The 22,027-nt window shown below is 41.5% G+C and overlaps 1 protein-coding gene across 1 annotated transcript in view; it reads left to right on the top strand.

Annotated features, from left to right (window-relative positions):
• LOC132110975 (CUB and sushi domain-containing protein 1-like) overlaps nt 1-22,027 on the top strand; it is a 648,917-nt gene that overhangs the window by 615,904 nt on the left and 10,986 nt on the right. Inside the window, exons 56-63 of the mRNA XM_059518126.1 lie at nt 165-338; nt 984-1,166; nt 12,932-13,108; nt 14,155-14,334; nt 16,009-16,182; nt 17,724-17,897; nt 18,022-18,095; nt 18,215-18,326. Of these exons, the coding sequence (XP_059374109.1) occupies nt 165-338; nt 984-1,166; nt 12,932-13,108; nt 14,155-14,334; nt 16,009-16,182; nt 17,724-17,897; nt 18,022-18,095; nt 18,215-18,326 (1,248 nt within the window). The remainder of the gene's footprint in view (nt 1-164; nt 339-983; nt 1,167-12,931; nt 13,109-14,154; nt 14,335-16,008; nt 16,183-17,723; nt 17,898-18,021; nt 18,096-18,214; nt 18,327-22,027) is intronic.

Here is a 22,027-nt window from a genome sequence, read left to right as displayed (position 1 = left end):
TGTTTGGATATGGCTGTGTTCAAAACTGTATAGCATTTACTTTTCTGCAGTATATAGTTTTTAAGCAGTGCTTTGCAGCACAGTTTGATATTATGCAATAGAAAACTGAAGTTTTGAAGTATCTTATCTGAGGTGGTCCTTTCTCTTTCTTCTGCCACCCATAGCAATATCCTGCGGTGATCCCGGCACACCGCCGTTTGCTGTCATGTCGGGCCAGAAGTTCACCAACAGAGCTGTAGTCCATTACTCTTGCAGCCAGGGCCGAACTCTTGTGGGGAACGCCACGCGCCAGTGTCTGGATGATGGCCGGTGGAGCGGCTCGCGGCCCTACTGCTCCGGTACACACATCAGCAGGTGGCAGAGCCTCAGGGCGGGAGACTGCAGACCAGCTGGCTAGCTGATGTTTAAGCCTCTGTCTGAGCAGCTCAGCTTACTTCAGACTTAAGTGTCTATCTGAGCTCAGACAGATGTTAAAGTTTAAACAGTAACTGCTGTTGACATCAGCACTGACAAAGTTCTTGTTTTCTCAAAGTCCAGATGATGTGCACATCACGCAGCTCTCTGACATTATATGTTTATGTGATAGGTTTATGAAATAATAACGTAAACCAGACTAGAGCATAGCAGTTTGGTAAGAAGTAGACACATTCATTTTGTTCATATATAAACTGATTCAAGATAAATCTACCATGAGCTCTAAGATTGGTTTGCTGCTACAGAAGCATATATTAACACCTAATTTCTAAATTCATGGTGAAGAAGGAATCCACCAATCAGAGAAGTCAAAAGGAAAACAGTAACACAAGGTGTCCTACACCTTTCGAATAAGAAGAGCACAGGCAGTTTGAGGGATGTGGAGACACAGAGAAGACTGTTGACAACACAATTGTTGAATAAAGTCATTATTTTTGTTTTATTTGCTTACAAACATTTCTTGAACCGAGGTCACTGAGGAATGAGAGTCAAGCCTATGTGCATTTCAGGTGATAGTCCGGGATTCTGTGGCGATCCAGGAATTCCTGCTCACGGTTCTCGTCTTGGGGAAGAGTTCAGGCATAAAAGCCTCCTAAGGTTCACGTGCGAAGCGGGCTACAGGCCGATCGGATCCTCTGAGCGCACCTGTCTGCAGAACGGGTCCTGGAGCGGAACTCAGCCCGTGTGTGAAGGTGAGAGTCACAGATACCTGTAGACTAGGATTTGGCTTTGCACTTGAGCCTAATTTGATCAGAAAGCAAGCATTCCTCCGAGCAAATTGTAATCCAGTACAGGCAGTGGCCTAATGAGTAAAATGTATGCTTGAGAGACTAGGGTTTGTGCTGTATATTTGTATATTTTATCCCCGGGAACACATGATAGGTAAAAATTGATAGCCTGAATACACTGTAAGTCACTTTGGATAAAAGCGTCTGCTAAATGCATAAATATAAATTTAATATAAATATATATTTAAAAAGGTATAAATGTATTCTTACATTTGTAGTCAGATCAAATTACAATGTGCTCTCTTTGTTTCTGAACCTCACTTAACCTGCTGTGCTCACTGTTTCCTGAATTGTACACTGTAATTATTTTAAAATTGATCTTTTTATGCTAACCGGCCTAAAATCGGTAATTGCGATTTAACTCAATGACTCTGGTTAGTGGAGCCACACAAAAGGCCCTGTCATTAAGCATAGTATCTAATGATACATTACTTTACTAAGAATTTGTGAATAGCTCACTCCTCTGGCTTGCTACAAATGGAAACATATATATATATATATATATATATATATTTTTTTTTTTTTTATTGCTACTGAAAAACTTCATATGGTTCCCTTATTAAGTGAACACAGACTGATTGTTTAAATCAATAAAGTAGTAGTAGTTTTTTTTTTTTCAGTTTCCTAGACAATTCAGTTATTTTGCAGCTGACCATATTCATGTACTTTGTCATTGTCCTCCATATTTCCCATATGCAGTCCCTGTATGTGTATTTGATCACTGACTCTTGTCTGACAATTAGTACATTTTAAATTAGTTCATGTATAATTTATATTTAGTTTAGATATAGTTAATAGAAATTAACAAATAACATTTTCTATTTTCTATTAACTTACCCACACCTAAATATTCATAAATTCCATTGCACAGCTTCATTTTATTTCTCAATATTTAATTTAGTTATTCTCAGATGAAAATAAAATAATAATATCGCTCAGCAAATAAATCTCATGGAAGCTAGAGGTCTGAATCACCCCAGGAAGTATTTATGCCATATTATTAGAGGACAGCAGCAATGTGCCCAATAGCTTAATGTGTTTTAGCACAGTTGTGAGGATACAGATATTACTTTCTAGATACAGACATAAAACACAAGCCTGTTGCTACTTACAAATAATGACTTAAAGGGGTCATATGATGCTGCTAAAAAGAACATTATTTTTTTGTATTTGATGTAATGCAATATGTTTATGCGGTTTAAGGTAAAAAAAAAAAAAAAATATATATATATATATATATATATATATATATATATATATATATTCCATATAAAGCACATTATTGTTTCTCCTCTATGCCCCGCCTTCTGAAACGCGTTGAATTTTACAAGACTCATCGTTCTGAAAAAGCGAGATGTGCTCTGATTGGCCAGCTATCCAGTGCATTGTGATTGGCAGAATGCCTAAAGCGTGTGATGGAAATGTTACGCCCCTTAACATACGGTATGCCATCTCCCAGGCCAGCAGCAAGAGACTAAGGCCCAATCCCAATTCTACCCCTTAGCCCTTCCCCTTTCCCCTACCCCTCCATTTTGCACGTTCACGTGAAGGGGTAGGGGTGTCTCCATTCACTTTTGGTTGGAGGGGTAGGGGTACGGGGAAAGGCCAGATAAGCCCTTCAAACGAAGATTTTTCGGGACCACACTTCAGACGAAGGGGTATGAATTATCTTTGCAACATGGCTGCTACAGCGAAGAAAAAGACACATAAATGTAAGTTTTTTTTGGCATAAATAAAGATTTTAACGAAACGTAATCATTTGTGTTATGTTACATTCAATTGTGATTTCATATTAACGGTCATGTTACTCAAAGAAATGTTTGCAAAAAAATCGCTAATATTTGCTAACGTCATATCATTACAGACTGCATGATAGTGCCACAACATATGTCTGATCAGGGCGGTAACTGCCGTAGACTAATCCCCCCAATAATTAGAATTCGCTTACCATTTTCTCAAATATTGCCTTTCCGAGAGAGAAAGAGAGAGAGAGAGAGAGAGAGAGAGAGAGAGAGAGAGAGAGAAATGGAAGTTGCGTGTATTCGCGTCTGTGCGTTTATCTTTTTAGAATGATTTTACATAAAAACAGCAATTTGTATCCTCTCGCTGCTGGAAAATATAATGTAGCAATTCAGTATTTAAACTGTATTTAGTACAACCCGAATTCCGGAAAAGTTGGGACGTTTTTTAAATTTTAATAAAATGAAAACTAAAAGACTTTCAAATCACATGAGCCAATATTTTATTCACAATAGAACATAGATAACATAGCAAATGTTTAAACTGAGAAAGTTTACAATTTTATGCACAAAATGAGCTCATTTCAATTTTGATTTCTGCTACAGGTCTCAAAATAGTTGGGACGGGGCATGTTTACCATGGTGTAGCATCTCCTTTTCTTTTCAAAACAGTTTGAAGACGTCTGGGCATTGAGGCTATGAGTTGCTGGAGTTTTGCTGTTGGAATTTGGTCCCATTCTTGCCTTATATAGATTTCCAGCTGCTGAAGAGTTCGTGGTCATCTTTGACGTATTTTTCGTTTAATGATGCGCCAAATGTTCTCTATAGGTGAAAGATCTGGACTGCAGGCAGGCCAGGTTAGCACCCGGACTCTTCTACGACGAAGCCATGCTGTTGTTATAGTTGCAGTATATGGTTTTGCATTGTCCTGCTGAAATAAACAAGGCCTTCCCTGAAATAGACGTTGTTTGGAGGGAAGCATATGTTGCTCTAAAACCTTTATATACCTTTCAGCATTCACAGAGCCTTCCAAAACATGCAAGCTGCCCATACCGTATGCACTTATGCACCCCCATACCATCAGAGATGCTGGCTTTTGAACTGAACGCTGATAACATGCTGGAAGGTCTCCCTCTTCTTTAGCCCGGAGGACACGGCGTCCGTGATTTCCAACAAGAATGTCAAATTTGGACTCGTCTGACCATAAAACACTATTCCACTTTGAAATAGTCCATTTTAAATGAGCCTTGGCCCACAGAACACGACGGCGCTTCTGGACCATGTTCACATATGGCTTCCTTTTTGCATGATAGAGCTTTAGTTGGCATCTGCTGATGGCACGGCGGATTGTGTTTACCGACAGTGGTTTCTGAAAGTATTCCTGGGCCCATTTAGTATTGTCATTGACACAATCATGCCGATGAGTGATGCAGTGTCGTCTGAGAGCCCGAAGACCACGGGCATCCAATAAAGGTCTCCGGCCTTGTCCCTTACGCACAGAGATTTCTCCAGTTTCTCTGAATCTTTTGATGATGTTATGCACTGTAGATGATGAGATTTGCAAAGCCTTTGCAATTTGACGTTGAGGAACATTGTTTTTAAAGTTTTCCACAATTTTTTTACGCAGTCTTTCACAGATTGGAGAGCCTCTGCCCATCTTTACTTCTGAGAGACTCTGCTTCTCTAAGACAAAGCTTTTATAGCTAATCATGTTACAGACCTGATATCAATTAACTAGATGTTCTCCCAGCTGAATCTTTTCAAAACTGCTTGCTTTTTTAGCCATTTGTTGCCCCCGTGCCAACTTTTTTGAGACCTGTAGCAGGCATTAAATTTTAAATGAGCTAATTAAGTGGATAAAAGTGTAAAATTTCTCAGTTTAAACATTTGCTACGTTATCTATGTTCTATTGTGAATAAAATATTGGCTCATGTGATTTGAAATTCCTTTAGTTTTTATTAAAATTAAAAAAACGTCCCAACTTTTCCGGAATTCGGGTTGTAAAAGTCGTGGGGCAGCATTGACAAGTTTATTTTCTCCTGGATGTGTGAGCTGCACGATTTCCGATATGTGTGTCAGTAAGCAGCACATTAATACAGAATGATAATTAAAGGCTCTAATGAACACCAGCACACCAGTATATGTGTGTATTGTAAGAGCTAGATGACGAATGAGGAGTGGTGTCCCAATCCAATCCTTAGGGGAATATTTTCTCCCCTTCCCCTTGACACTGTTTCAAGGGACAATGGGAAGGGGTAGGTGGAGGGGTAGGGGAAGGGGAAGGGGTATAAAATAGAATTGGGATTGGGCCTAAGTCCAGCTGCTCTGCTCATGCTACTTTTTTAGCAGTTCAGTCAATGTACTGTTAGGAGTAACTGAATATCTCGGAATATTGGTTTCATTTTGCATCAGAGGGAGTGTAAGGCACGTTTATAAACCAAATAACTTAAGTAATTTGTGGGTTAGTCCATACTGGAGATGCAAACCATTTCAAATGATTCAGTTCGATTTGGTGAACTGGTTAAAAGATGTGGATTGTCACTGTAATAATCAAAACTCCATAATCATCGGGACGAAGGAGGCGGGAACCGGCAGACAATCAACTGACATTTAATAATGACAAAATAAATACAAAACAGCGCGTCAGTCATCCGTGAGGGCACATATAAAAATCAAAACACAAACTAAAACCCAGGCCTGGTCCTCTCTCGTCCTTCGCTGTCGTTGCTCCTGTTTTATATCCTTCCATCTCCTCCGTGGGACTCAAGACCGGTGGGTCGAACAGGTGTCGTCCATTTCCCGATCACTCCACCGGCCTCGCTGGTTCCCACGTCCCTCGGCTCCGCCCTACTCGTCACATACCCCCATCGCCCCTCGCAGGCCGGGGGGTACTCCCGAGACTGCGCTCTACTCCCCCCCCCCCCCTCCCTCCGGGGGGGACCGCTCACGGGGACCTGCAGGAACCTGGGGGTAGGACAGACGAGGCGAGAGAAAAGGAGATGGAATGAGGAGCGACAGAGATGAGAGAGGGGAGAGAGGAAAAAAAAAAAAATAAATTCCGGTTCCCAGACGCACTGCTGCTCGGCCCTCCACCAGCTGGGTGATCTCCTCCGCGGTGCCTGGCGGTGGCACTGGACGGCCCTCGGCGGACGGCACGACACTCCTCCGCCGCCCGGTGGACGGCGACGGCTCCTCCGGTTTTGGGCAGCCGGCAGGAGTCCCCCGTTCCCTGCTCCTCCCCGTTCCGGCGGATGGCAGCAGGCTCCGGCCCCCTGGCGAACGGCGCCGACTCCTCTGCACCCTCACGGACGGCAGCAGCCCGCCCGTCCCCAGCAACTCACTCCAGCCCACCGCCTCGAGCGTCCATGGCGGCACACTTCCTCGCCTGCTCGATGGCACCGTGGATTCACCACAGCGGCGAGGGATCTTCAGCAGCGCGTCCCTCCTTCTCCCGGGTTTCGGCACCACTGTAATAATCAAAACTCCATAATCATCAGGGAGGAGCAGGCGGGAACCGGCGGACGAATGACAAGCACAAATAATAATCAAAACACAAACTTAAACCCAGGCCTGGTCCTCTCTCGTCCTTCACTGTCGTCGCTCCTGTTTTATATCCTTCCATCTCCTCCGTGGTACTCAAGACCGGTAGGTCGAACAGGTGTCGTTCATTTCCCAATCACTCCACCGGCCTCGCTCGTTCCCACGTCCCTCGGCCGCGCCCCACTCGTCACAGTCACAATGATCGATTCACGAGATCCCAGTGCGATGTAAAAATGGTTTATTTGTAGGTCAGATAGTCAGCAATGAGAACGTAGAAAGACGATGGCATAACTCCAGATCAATCACTTCCAGACCACTCAAGCAGCAGTAATCTCAAACCCAGCACAGGAATCCTTTGTGGGCGAGGAATAGGGTCCAGATCGCTCAAGCTGCAGTAACTCAAACCCAGCACATGAATCTCAAGCGGGCGAGGAATAAGGTCCAGAGAATGCCAACTGAAGGAACAGGAGCACAACAAGACAAGAGAGACAGACGAGAAATCAACAAACCAACAACACAAATAGGAAGCCAGCCAAACTTAAAGGCAGTGCAAATGAGTTGCAGCTAGTGCTCATTTTCGCAGCTGCAGCTAGTTAACAGACTCACACAATCAGACAGAGACGCAAGATGAGCGCACTGACCCATGAACCGTGACAGTACCCCCTCCCCTAGTGGTCCAATATGTCTCTAGCAGGAACCCAACTCCTCTCCTCCGGACAATAACCTTCCCAATCCACCAAGTATTGAAATCCTCATCCCCTCCGCCTCGATTCCAGAATACGTTCAACCTAATAAGCTGATTCCCCATCTACGAGATGAGGCGGGGGGTTGGGGGTGACCAGCACCAGAGGTTTAATGGGTGAATGAAAAACGAGCTTTAATTTGGATACATGAAACACCGGATGAATTCTCCTGTATGCCGGAGGAAGTTTGAAGCGGACTGCCACCGGACTAATAATCTTGGTGACAGTAAATGGGCCAATAAATTTGGGTGCAAGCTTATTACTAATGGATCGGAGAGGAATATTCTTTGATGAAAGCCACACTTTTTGACCAACGACGTAGACGGGAGGTTTCGACCGGTGGCGATCAGCCTGAACCTGCTGGCTCCAAGAGGATTTCTGAGAAACCAAACATCGCAACACTCGTTCTTGATCTTGGTTGGCCCTCCCGTCTGACCATTACTTTGAGGATGAAATCCAGAAGAAAGACTAACGGTCGCCCCCAGTAATTTACAAAATTCTCTCTAAAATTTGGAAACAAACTGAGGCCCCCTGTCAGAGACCACGTCCATCGGGACGCCATGTGAGCGATAAACGTGATCTATGACAGCAACCGCTGTTTCTCTGGCAGAAGGTAATTTAGGCAAAGGAATGAAATGAGTTGCATTTGAGAACCGGTCCACCACGGTCAAAACCACCATGTTTCCCTGTGAGGGAGGGAGACCCGAAACGAAATCTAGTGACATGTGGGACCAGGGTCTCGAAGGAACTAACAGCGGCTGAAGGAGTCCAGCAGGGAGTCGATTGGAAGACTTCGAAACAGAACAGACATATATACGAATATCACGAGCCATGGCTGGCCATCAAAACCTCTGTTTAACGAGAAACATGGTACGATTAACCCCAGGATGGCAAGCTACCTTGGAATAATGACCTCATCGGATAACTTCGGACCTTAAAGCCTCTGGCACAAACAACCGACCCGGTGGGCATCTGGGCGGGGGAGTTACCCCTTGTGAGGCTATGCGAACCTTCGACTTGATGTCCCACGTGACTGCAGAATAAAGACTTTCTGCGGTACAATGGGTTCGGAAAAAGATGGGAGATCCGAAACAACAAAAATACAAGATAACGTGTCCGGTTTGATGTTCTTAGAACCTGGACGATAAGAAATAGAAAAATCAAAACGACCGAAAAAAGAGGCCACTGAGCCTGCCTAGAGTTTAATCTTTTAACGGACTTGATGTATTCAAGATTCTTGTGGTCGGTCCAAAAAATAAAATGAACCCCCGAACCTTCCAACCAATGACGCCACTCTTCCAAAGCTAGCTTGACTGCCAACCGCTCTCTGTTACCAATGTCATAATTAAGCTCGGCGGGGGACAAATGGTGAGAAAAATATTTGCAAGGATGCACCTTACCATCCGTGAGGGAACGCATGTTGGAGGGAACAACCTCCACCATGAACTGCCGGGAAGGATCAGGGTCAATAAGGATGGGAGATGAAACGAAGCAGCTTTTCAGTTTGAAAAATGCAGCTTCTGCTGCACTAGACAACCTGAAGCTAGTCTTGATAGAGGTTAAGGAAGTCAAAGGGGCGGCTAGCTGGCTGAAATTGTGAATAAACTGCCGGTAGAAATTGGCAAAGCCCAGAAACCTCTTCAGGGCCTTACGAGACTCTGGGGATGGCCAATTTACCACAGCTTGAATCTTGTCTGTATCAATGCGCACCCCCTCGGCTGAGACCATGTATCCCAAATAAGAACAGACTGTGCATGGTAAATGCATTTCTTCGCATTGACAAAAAGACCATTCTCTAACAGCCTCTGAAGCACTCGCCTGACGTGTTGAACATGTTCCTGGAGAGAATGAGAAAATATCAGTATGTCATCCAGGTAGAAATAAATGAACTGATCTACCATATCTCTCAACACTTCGTTGACGAGTGCTTGGAAAGCTGCGGGGGCGTTGCAAAGGCCAAAAGGAAGAACAAGATATTCAAAGTGCCCCAATGGGGTATTAAAAGCGGTCTTCCATTCATCCCCCTCTCTTATGCGAACCAAATGATAAGCGTTACGGAGATCTAATTTCGTTAAAAATGACGCCCCCTGCAGACGCTCGAAAGCCGACGACATCAACTGCAAAGGATAAGTATTCTTCACCGTTATGTCATTCAGCCCTCGATAATCAATACAGGGGTGAAGAGAGCCGTCTTTCTTTTTCACGAAAAATCCCGCACCTGCTGGAGAGGAATAGGGGCGGATGATCTTGGCTGCAAGAGAATCAGAAATATATTTCTCCAAGACCTCCCTCTCCAGATTGGAAAGCGAATATAATTTGCCTTTAGGCGGATACGTACCTGAAAATAACTCTATAGCACAGTCATAGGGACGATGCGGAGGTAGAGAAGCAGCCCGAGACTTACTGAACACTCTTCAGGTTGAGGTAATCACGTGGCACATTAGACAGGTCAGTGTGATCATCCTGAAACACAGAACAAGACACAGAAGAACATGCAGACAACAGACATGACGTATGACAATATTCACTCCAGGACAAGACAGAATTATTTCCCCAGTTTATGTGGGGATTATGGAGCACCAGCCAGGGATGCCCCAAAACCACAGGAGCAGCAGGAGTGTCAGTGAGCAGAAAGTCTATGTTCTCAGTGTGTTGTCCAGAGATGATGACTTAATGGAGACTTTGGAATGTGTGACAGAGGGTAACGGCTGACCATTAAGAGCCACCACAGAGATGGGCTGAGAAAGTCTTTTAGCCACATTAATGTCTAGAAAATTACCCTCCGCCCCAAAATCCACCAAAGCCTCGCAATCAAAAGTTACTGAATGAAGTGTCAGCCTTACCGGTAGTGACGTGACAGAAAGAGAGGATTTATTGAGAGTTGCTCCACCCGTCAATAACCTCTTACCTACTGGCGGGCACCGGCTTTTACTGGATATTGAACGACGTGACCGGCGGCTCCACAGTATAAGCATAAACCTTTCTCTCTGCATCTCTGCTTCTCCTGCTGCGAAAGGCAAGACCTGCCCATCTGCATGGGTTCGGGATCAGGGAAAGGGAACTCCCTCTCCTCAGTGACTGATGACAGGTTGCTATGATGAGTGACGTCAGGGATTCTCCATAGTGTCTTCTGTTGGACACACCTCCTTACTCTGGCATCCACACGAATAGCCAGCTCAATTAGTTTATCTAGTTATTATTAGTTTATTTGTAGCTCAAGTAGTCAGCAATGAGAACGGAGGAAGACGATGGCATAACCCCAGATGAATCACGTCCAGACCACTCAAGCAGCAGTAATCTCAAACCCAGCACAGGAATCCTATGCGGGCATGGAATAGGGTCCAGATCGCTCAAGCTGCACTAACTCAAACCCAGCGCAGGAATCTCAGGCGGGCAAGGAATAAGGTCCAGAGAATGCCAACTGGAGGAACAGGACCACAACCAGGCAAGAGAGACAGACGAGAAATCAACGAACCAACAACACGAACAGGAAGCCAGCCAAACTTAAAGGCAGTGCAAATGAGCTGCAGCTGGTGCTCATTAATGCAGCTGCTGCTAGTTAACAGACGCACACAATCAGACAGAGACGCAAAATGAGCGCACTGACCCATGAACCATGACACGGATATCACTAGATCCAGACATTACTAGACGAGACAAAACCAAAAAAAAAAAAAAACATTACAAACCAGGTTTTAATTGAAACCATTTGGGACATAATTACTTATACAGTCTTTTTACACGTTGCGTTGCATTGCGTTGCATTGCGTTGCATATCGTGCTGCGTAAACATGAAACCATGTCTGCATTTATGATCTTAGAAACAACAAACAAGCCTACTCTACAGTGCTCAAAGTGTTTCGAGCACATTCAAACTACATTTGAATTATCAGAGCCAAATTAATTAAAATATAAATAACGTACTTCCAAGCTGTGAGTCAGAAGTTCCAGAGTGTCCTTGCAACGTTTGAAATGCCCCACTTTATAGAAACAGCCACTGTGCCACAGATGTGATGCAGGTTACTGGTTCAGTCCACATCCATAAAATGCACAGCACTGATCTGAATATTTGGGTTGGACTGTTCTGGAACAGTGTTGAAATAAAACTTATTCACTGAGTTCTAGTTGTGTCCTCTTTTCCAAGGCCAAACAAGTATTTTCGCTTTCACAACGAAACACAGAGCAACTCCATTACATGTCAGCGGTGGCAACAGAGAGAATAAAAGTTACTCCTTCTTTCTTTGCGTGAACATTTGGGCGGCGTTATGCAAATCTTACCACATAATGACGTAGAGATGTGATGGTGTTAGAACAAGCCATTTTAGAGGGTAGGGGTTGACTCCTTAACTTTTATAAAGAACATCTCTTTGGATTTGAGACTTTAGTCTTTGCAGCTTAACAGATTTTCTTTATGCACCAAGAGCTTGTAACACTCTAAAGAGAAAGAAAATTTTTAAATCGCTTTATATGACCCTTTTAAAATTGGGAGCTATATCTGTTTACTGCAGCCCTGTACTGGGATACCATTAACTCTTAATTGGTCCAGTTTTTCTCTATTTACTTACATTTTATATTATTTAATGCAAGAGGATATGAGGGCCAAATTACAGCTACAAATGTTGATGATAATAAAGATTAAGTGAGTCCTCTATGTCACCAACTATTTAAACAATTGTTCTGCTGATGTAAATAACCCAGAGATGATAAAACTCCAAATGCAATTATAGAGGTTTAATAATGATTTCTTGACTATAACTTAACCAACAACTAGTTGATCTTTAATATGCTCTTGGGGCATAAAAACACCCTTAAATTATTGTTTCTTTAATAGAAATGGAAACAAGTCATTTAAATCGAATTTTCTGTTGCACATTGTTCATCATAATTTAGAAATCATTATTGAAAGCTGTGTCATAGGGACACCTGACCAATTTCAGGTTGTTACCGTGCATCTCTGTGCATCTTTTCGGATTCTAATAAATCTGAACTCTAATTATTGCTATTTGAAAGTACTAGCAAAGAAAATAATTAAAGTTGGAACTAATTTGATCTACCTTTCTAGCAATACTCTAGGCTGCAAAACAAAGGAATCTGTATAACTATGATCAGTACAGTCCAGTTTCCTGTACTGTTTATTTAAAAGATTCAGTTAAAAATTATTTCACAATAGAAAATTACTTTGCATAAAATTCCTTGTTCTTTCTTTTTAAAAAGCAGTCAAAATGTACAATTTAAATATTGGCTGTTGCACATGAGTCGTCATAATTAAGAAAAGTGCTGTCGTAGGGACACACGACCAATTAAAGGATGTCACGCATCTATGTGGTATTAGAATTCAAACTCTAATTAACCACATTGGCGCGTATCATCTTTACTGCCCTTATCTGAAAACGACACTTCAAAGTATGAGGAAAAAGAGAAAAAAACTTGTTAAAAGCTAATTGGAAATGGAAGTTTGTCTACCTTGCCTACAACACTCTGCAGGCTGTTAAACACTGTGCTTGTGGTCTAATTTCAAGTGTTTTGCATGAGGTGCTAGCCCTTAGATATGTTTCACAGACGCTCTTCTGTTGCGATTGCTGTTTTCAATCCCGAAGGGCTCACATTCTCTCTTTTAACTTCTTTGGGTCTTTAATTGCCTTCCCAGCTGTATCCTGTGGAAATCCTGGAACACCGGCCTATGCCAGGATCGTTTTCAGTGATGGTATGCTGTTTCCTAGCTCGGTGACGTACGCCTGCTGGGAGGGGTATAAGACAACGGGCCTCACCACTCGCCATTGCACCACCAATGGCACCTGGACCGGCTCAGCACCTGATTGCATCGGTCAGAACAGCAACTTTTTACTCTTTTTGATTAACACATTTTTTTTTTACCCTGCTTTTGTAATTACACAGGCATTGCTTATGTAATGTACCCTGTGTGCTTCAGGAGTTGCACTAAGTGCACTAATAACTGATGAGTTCTGTCACAAGTCACGTGATCCATCAATGTTAACACAGATTGAACGTGTTTACAAAGTTTCTCTTCTTAAGTTCAAAAAAGGGGGCGACAACAGGAAGAATCGTCATCTCTCCATAAAGTTCAGCAGTTTTAGCTGTGTGATATAGGTTTTGTTTAATAGCCTGTAATGGGAAAATAAACAGTGGGGTCCAAAATCTGATACCACATTGAAAATCTGGGATGTAGAAACGTATTTAGCCTGGATAAAGGAGATCAAATAAAAACAAAGACGAGGTAGAATATTCTAGGTCATAAATTACATTTGCAAAATTGTAATTATTTTTTTTTTATATATATAAAAGTTCAGCTGTTTTTGATTCCACTGAAGTACAAAATGGTCTTGGAGACATTCTCAAATTATACTCATTAGGTTTTACAAGGACATGTGGTGGTGTTATTTAAGCAAAAGGTGGAGAACTGACTACTTATTTTAACAAAAATTATTATTCTGATCATGCATTTTTTAATGAGAAATTTTAAATAAAGTACTTAAAATAAATGCGAATTGTGAGCATTGTTGGTCCCACGTGAAGGTGAAAATAATGTGAAACCAAATGTAGCCCAAAAGACCCAATAATTTAAATATAAGGTGCATTCAGAAAGAATTCAGACCCCTGTTTTCACATTTTATGATTTATTCTTTAATATTAATTTATGTATATATTTATTTTCCATATCCATTTACACCCCATACTCTGTCTACACAGTAAGGACTAACAGATGAAAATTCATATAAAGTTGTACGGACTGCAGTTTGATGTGAACAGAAATAATAATAATTATTATTATTAAATTTCCATGTGCAATCTCTATGACTTAATAAAGAATGTTTAAAATGTTTGAGTCTAGCTTGTCCTCTCTCTTTGCAGTTATCAGCTGTGGGGATCCTGGTCCAATTGCCAATGGAATTTACATTGGAAATGAGTTCATATTTAACAAAACCATCCACTTTCGCTGTAACCCTGGGTATGTGATGGAACCCCCTGGTTCATCTACTCTACGCTGCAGCAAAGATGGCACTTGGAATCAGACCAAACCAAGCTGCAGAGGTAACTTACAAACATACACGATTCTTTCTGTGAAGGCAGAGAGGGCAGCATTTCCTGTCACTCTACAAACAGCACCATGAGAGCTTTTAAAATATATACTAATATTGTGGAGTTCTTCCCAACTTCAAAAGCCTTTCAGATGTTTTTGATCTTTGTTTTTTTTTACTTGCCTGGCAAAGTGAGATTATTCACTTATGAACTCCAAGGAGATGTTGCCATGAAATGTGTAGGATCTATGTTATCAGATGTCAAAATGAAATTAGCAAGTGGTGCAATGCAGACAGTTCAGCCTCCTCACGATCGGTTCTAGAAAATATCAGATATATATTTTCTGATGCAGGAAGAAATGTGATGGATGTTTGATATTCAGAGTGATTTTAGTACGTAATCCCATTAAGTCATCCTGTCCTCCTGTAAGCAATACACTTCCTCCCATTAGCAAATGGAATGTAATGATCAAGGAAAGAAAATAAATAAATCTTAGCCCCTTGTTAGCATACTTTTCTTTCAGATCTCCCTTTTCTGCGTCTAAACAAGTGAAAGAAGAAGGTGCTGGGTTTGGACACATCTTCCGTCAGTTATAATGATGGTGATGAAATCAGAGCTGTCAGCTGTCAGAATTCCTTTAAAATGCATTTCAGTTATATTCCTTTAGTTTGAACTGAGGTAGCAAACAGAATATGGAATTTGAATTTGAATATAGGACAGTCTAAATAAAATCTAAATAAAGGTCTAAATCACTGGTGTAAGTGTAGGTTTTAATGCTACATGGGATATTTCCAGAAACATTACTTTATATTGATAACCAATGTTTAAAAAGCCACCTATAGAGGTTTGTATTTAATTTACAGTATATATGTGTAATTGAAATGAAATATCAGACACATCCTGCAGTGTGAACACATTGTGCCATGTAAAAACACTTTTCTTATTATACCATAATGATTAGTCACACAGCATTTATAAATAAATTAATTTGGAGATTATGTGAAGCTTAACAAAATATATATATATAAATAATAATAATAATAATTGGTTACACCTAAGGACCCTTCATGATGGCAAAAAGGTGATCAATAACAGTGCAAAATGTATAAGGCATGGTGTTCAGTTGCAGCATCAAAAATATTCCTTTAATGCATTCTTATAGATTGTATTGTAACATTTAGTTGTTGTCAAAAAAAATAAAAAAAAATAAATAAAAAAAAAGTGGTGTCAAACATCAGTTGCCAGTGGTCAAAGTACATTTCCATATTTTTTAACTAATGCCAAATTTTGATGTTAGTACTTATTTTTTAAGTTTATATGAATGCAATACTTTTACCTTAAAATGTGCTTCTATGTTGTTTCTTTTTTCTTTATTTTATTTTTTGACTGTATTGAAAAATATGTGCATTTAGTTAAAGATGTATTCTACATACAGTATCACTGAGTAAATTTTGACACAATTAGCCAAATTATTAATTGAATTATGTGTTGTTTTCTTACAAAACTTGGATTAATGAAAATCTTTAGCTGTGAGAGTGTGTTAAATTTCTTTAAATTGCAATGCAGTAATGTACTAAATTCCAGGTCTCCATCCAGAGATCATTGGACAATCCCAATTCCACTCAATGAAAATTAAAAGGGGGCCAATTATTAAATACTGAATACTTTTGTGGTGGTGTTTTTCAGTCATCATGTGTGGCCAGCCACCAGCTATACCCAATGGGCGAGTGGAGGGCTCAGACCTGCAGTGGGGTTCAAGTGTTACCTACAGCTGCTTTGAAGGATACCAGTTGTCCTCTCCTGGAATAGCCACATGTGAAGGGAATGGCATATGGCGTGGCGAAATCCCTCAGTGTCTGCGTAAGTACTGTTATGTTCCATAGACAGAAAACAGAATTAAACTCCATTAACACATCCATGAAAAGATGATGTAAACAATGTGTTTTGCTTCAGTAGACAGCATATACGAATGATAATGAGGCTGTGACGATATAAGAGCAGTCCATTTTGTGCTAAGCTAACACTTTCTGCAGTTCGCTCTCACATTTAAGAAAAAATAAAAATAATAAATAACTAATAGCCATCCAAATACATATTCTGCAGTATAAATAATATAGCAAGATCTCTACCATCTTGACATTTTTCTGCCATCACACCATTCATACCATCATAGCGCCCAGCTGTAAATCCACATATGGGCCAAAAGTTTATATTTTCTGCGGCGACTGTTGTTGTCTTTAGAGTATTTTGTCGCTATGATGGAAGGTCCATGGCTTGACTGAAATTGTGTGAAATGCAGCTACAGCACATCATAAAACCAGTTTTGACATTTTCAATACAAGTGTCAACACATCGCAAATGGATCCCTCAAATAGCCAGGCATTCCAGCATGCAGCGTGAGAAGTACGAGGTGCATGTAGAGAATCACTGTTAAATCCTTCTAGCTTTTATTGTAAGCCTTTGACACAATGTCAGCTGTTACAACAAAAATCCTCGTTAAAAGTGACAGAAAAAAGAAACCTTATTGTAAGTACACACACCAAGAAGTACTATTATATGAAAGAGAACAGGGCTTTTCTGATGGAGAAGATGTCAGGAAGACTGCATTTATCTCAGTAAGTAAAGTTTGGAGATACAAGACACAAATGCTTGTTTTTCTCCAGAAGTGGTTTTGTATGCTGCCTTTAAACTCCTTGAAATCAAACTTGTTGATCAATACCTTCGATCATCTAAACTAAATTTTGGTCACATTTTATTTGAAGGTCCAATTCTCACTATTAACAAACCATTAACTAGGACTTTTGCCTCAATATGTTCCTAATTTGCTGCTTATTGATAGTAAGGTAATTGTTACAGTAATTTAGGTATTGGGTAGGATTAGGGATGTAAAATATGCTAATGCAGAATAAATATCACATCGTACATGTATTTGATACAAAAATAATTAAGTTAAATAATTGATCAAATCAAATGGGGGGAAAAAGACACATTGTAACTATATTTTCATGTTTTCTCAAGCAAAGTAAATTGTGGAAGTCCACTGAAAACATATCTTCATAGACAATCATAGCAAACAAATGAATCTCTTTGATCTGATCATTTGACAGCACGCTTGATCAAACAAATCAGTATAATCAATTTCTGAGGGTTTTTATTATTCCTTTGTTTTTCCAATGCTTGACTATCTTGTTTTAATGACAGTCTACTGCATATACTGTATACACACACACGCACACACACTCACACGTGTGTTTTCAAACAGTAGTCCTTTTTGCCTGTTGATGTTTTTCAAATTCAGTCACACAATCAACTTTTATTGCTAAATTACACTCTTGAAAAAGAAGTAGCTGAACTGAGATGATGTTAGAACTATCTGACTTTTTCATTTGTGTCCTTTACAGTCATGTTATGTGGAGATCCAGGCACCCCTGCAGAGGGCTTCATAGAGGGCCAGCAGTTCACCTACAAATCAGAGGTGTCATTCTACTGCAGACCTCCATTCCTGCTGGTGGGCTCCTCAAGAAGAGTTTGTGAGGCGGACGGTTCATGGAGTGGAATACAGCCTTCATGCATTGGTGATCCACTATGTACCTTGAATAAAAGCAATGCAATTCCATTACCATGTGATACATACATACATCAATATTTATTGATCTATTTAAATACATTCTTCTAAAATATGTGAATGTCTGTTTATAGATCCAACCAACAATGCATGTAAGGATCCCGGCACCCCAGCATATGGAATTCCAGTCCAGGCTCAGGGATTTGAGGTGAGAACAAATGACATTCAATAATTTCCTGTCCTTTAGTTGAGTAAATAACAGCTTGTGTTTCTTTGGTTTCAGGGTTTCAGGGTTTCAGTCTCAATAATGTAATTCTCTTTTTTTAGGTTGGAAGTAAAATTTTCTTCAGATGTCGGAAAAACTATCACATCCTCGGCTCAACAACGAGAACGTGTTTAGAAATTTTAACATGGAGTGGGATGCAACCAGAGTGTGTTGGTAAGCATCAATATATACAGTTTCTGTTCCAAAAGCTAGTGAGCTGCCCATGCTGGCAGCATCTTAGTGCTTTGAGCATGAAAGCTGTTCTGAGAAACCTTCTTTGGGCCAAATTCTAAATTAACATTGCTTGTATCCATTGCACAGAGGGCAGTACCAGGTTGCAATATATATATATATACAATATATATATAGGTCCTTCTCAAAAAATTAGCATATTGTGATAAAAGTTCATTATTTTCCATAATGTAATGATAAAAATTTAACTTTCATATATTTTAGATTCATTGCACACCAACTGAAATATTTCAGGTCTTTTATTGTTTTAATACTGATGATTTTGGCATACAGCTCATGAAAACCCAAAATTCCTATCTCAAAAAATTAGCATAGATATTGAAAAATATTTCTAATAATAAATAACTCTGATTATAAATAGAAGATTTTCCACATTGAGTGTATCTACGTATCATTATACTGCCCACACACTATGATAGTTTTGTTAGAACTTTATTTTAAGGAACAATTCTCACTATTAACTAGCTTGCATAATACTAGCCTATCAGCTGTTTATAAGTACTTATAAAGCACATATTAATGCCTTCACACAGTGTGACCTTGGCGCCGGTACAGGATGGCTGCCTCCGTGACGTGCTCTGCATATGTTTTTGTCTTTTTGTTAGTTTGTCCTGTCTTTAGTTATATTCCTGCAATCAGTTTCACCAGGGATGAACTGCTGAACATTCGGCAGAACGCACCACAAGATGTTTTTACGGATTTCAATTATTCAGACGTTTTACTGAATATTGTTATCGGAGGAGCAGCGGCGCTGATCAAACGCTTCAGGATGCGCAGGCGGGGAAAGCGAGCTGGCGCGCTCGTCAGACTCAGGAAGCGCGGATTTCGAACGCCGTTGCCTAGTATCCATCTGGCAAATCTACGCTCTCTACCCAACAAAACGGACGAACTCCTTCTGCTTTCTCGGACAAATAAGGATTTCTCACACTCTGCTGCTCTGTGTTTCACGGAAACCTGGCTGAATAACGCCATACCGGACAGCGGGCTCCATCTGCCGGGCTTTCAGCTGTTTAGAGTGGATCGCAACGCAGAATCAACGGGGAAATCGCGCGGCGGCGGGACATGTTTTTACATCAATGAACGGTGGTGTACAGATGTAACTGTGTTAAAGAAGATGTGCTGTCCTGATCTAGAAATGCAGTTTGTCAACTGCAAGCTGTTCTATTCGCCGCGGGAGTTTCACTCGCTCATTCTGGTTAGTGTTTACATTCCTCAGCAAGCGCAAGTAAGTCTGGCTTTACAGAAACTCGCTGAGCAGATCAAAGAGACAGAACAACAACACCCGGACTCTGTTTTAATAATTCTCGGGGACTTTAATAAAGCCAATCTCTCCCGTGAACTGCCAAAATACAGACAGCATGTTACTTGTCCCACAAGAGACAGTAATATATTGGATCACTGTTACACCTCAATAAAGGATGCATATCACTCTGTTCCACGAGCAGCTTTGGGACGTTCTGATCACCTTCTGGTTCATCTTATACCGACCTACAGGCAGAAACTAAAATCAGCTAAACCTGTATTAAGGACTGTAAAAATATGGATTAATGAAGCAGAGCAGGATTTACAATCTTGTTTTGAGCTCACTGATTGGAGTGTTTTTGAAGCTGCTACCACCGATCTGGATGAACTCACAGAGACTGTAACATCATATATCAGTTTCTGTGAGGATATGTGTATTCCTACCAAGACTCAACTAAATTACAACAATGACAAACCGTGGTTCACTGCAAAACTCAGACAGCTCCGTCAGGCCAAAGAAGATGCTTATAGGAAGGGGGACAATGTCTTGTATAAACAGGCTAAATACACACTGGAAAAGGAGATCAGAGTGGCAAAGAGGAATTATTCTGAAAAAATAAGGACTCAGCATCAGTGTGGAAAAGTCTAAAGAAGATCACCAATTACAAGACACCACCCCCCAGCACTGTGGAAAATCAACGACTGGCAGACGATCTGAACGAGTTTTACTGCAGGTTTGAAAGAACACCCATCACCTGCCCTGAACACCTCTCCACACAACCGTTCACACCAATAACAACTCCTGCAACAAACCCTGAATGCCTCTCCAAACAACCGTTCACACCATTAACAGCTCCTGCAACCCATCCTGAACACCTCTCCAATCAAGCACTCTCACCATTCACACCTCCTGCATCCCCCCTCTCCCCCACACCTGCAATACAGATCAGCAAGGATGCGGTGCGCCAGGTCTTCCGGAAGCAGAAAAGGAAAAAAGCACCAGGCCCAGATTGTGTTACACCAGCCTGTCTGAAATCCTGTGCTGACCAGCTGGCCCCCATCTTCACAAAGATCTTCAACAGATCGCTGGAGCTGTGCGAAGTTCCTTCGTGCTTCAAACGCTTCACCATCATCCCCATCCCAAAGAAACCCAAAATTACAGGACTAAATGACTACAGGCCTGTGGCTTTAACATCCGTAGTCATGAAGTCATTTGAAAAACTGGTGCTGGCCCACCTGAAGGACATCACTGGACCCTTGCTAGATCCTCTTCAGTTTGCCTACAGAGCAAACAGGTCTGTGGACGATGCAGTAAACATTGGACTGCATTATGTTCTGCAACACCTAGACAGACCGGGGACCTATGTGAGGATCCTGTTTGTGGACTTCAGCTCGGCTTTTAACACGATCATGCCAAACCTCCTCCTGCCCAAACTAACTCAGCTCTCCGTGCCCACCTCCGTCTGTCAGTGGATCAACAGCTTCCTGACAGACAGGCAGCAGCTAGTGAGGCTGGGAAAATACACATCCAGCACCCGTACAATCAGCACCGGAGCTCCGCAGGGCTGCGTTCTCTCCCCACTGCTCTTCTCCCTGTACACTAATGATTGCACATCTAAGGACCCCTCTGTCAAGCTCCTGAAGTTTGCAGATGACACCACACTCATCGGCCTCATTCAGGACGGTGACGAGTCTGCTTACAGACAGGAGGTTAAAGAGCTGGCTGTCTGGTGCACTCTCAACAACCTGGAGCTTAACACGCTCAAAACAGTGGAGATGACTGTGGACTTCAGGAGAAACCCCCCTGCACTCCCCCCACTCACCATCATGAACAGCACTGTGACTGCAGTGGAGTCATTCAGGTTCCTGGGCACCACTATCTCTCAGGACCTGAAGTGGGACATTCACATTAACTCCATTGTGAAAAAGGCCCAGCAGAGGTTGTACTTCCTTCGCCAGCTGAGGAAGTTTAACCTGCCACAGGATCTGCTGAAACAGTTCTACTCCACCATCATCGAATCCATCTTCTGCACTTCAGTAACTGTCTGGTTCAGCTCAGCTTCTAAATCTGACCTCAGAAGACTACAGAGGGTAGTCCGGACTGCTGAGCGAATCATCGGTTCAACTCTCCCATCTATTCAAGAACTGTACTTATCCAGAGTGAGCAAAAGGGCTGTTAAAATCACTCTGGACCCCTCACATCCAGCACACTCCCTCTTTGAACTGTTGCCATCTGGTCGACGCTACAGAGCACTGAGCACCAGAACGACCAGACACAGGAACAGTTTCTTCCCTCAGGCAATCCATCTTATGAACAGCTGATACACATTGAACACACTACACTTTATATTTATATACACATACACTTAATTTATCTAACA

The sequence above is a fragment of the Carassius carassius genome, chromosome 30, assembly GCF_963082965.1.
Source record: "Carassius carassius chromosome 30, fCarCar2.1, whole genome shotgun sequence".
Lineage (NCBI taxonomy): Eukaryota > Metazoa > Chordata > Actinopteri > Cypriniformes > Cyprinidae > Carassius > Carassius carassius.
Note: the sequence above shows the minus strand (reverse complement) of the source record. Positions and strands in the feature narration are given on the sequence as shown.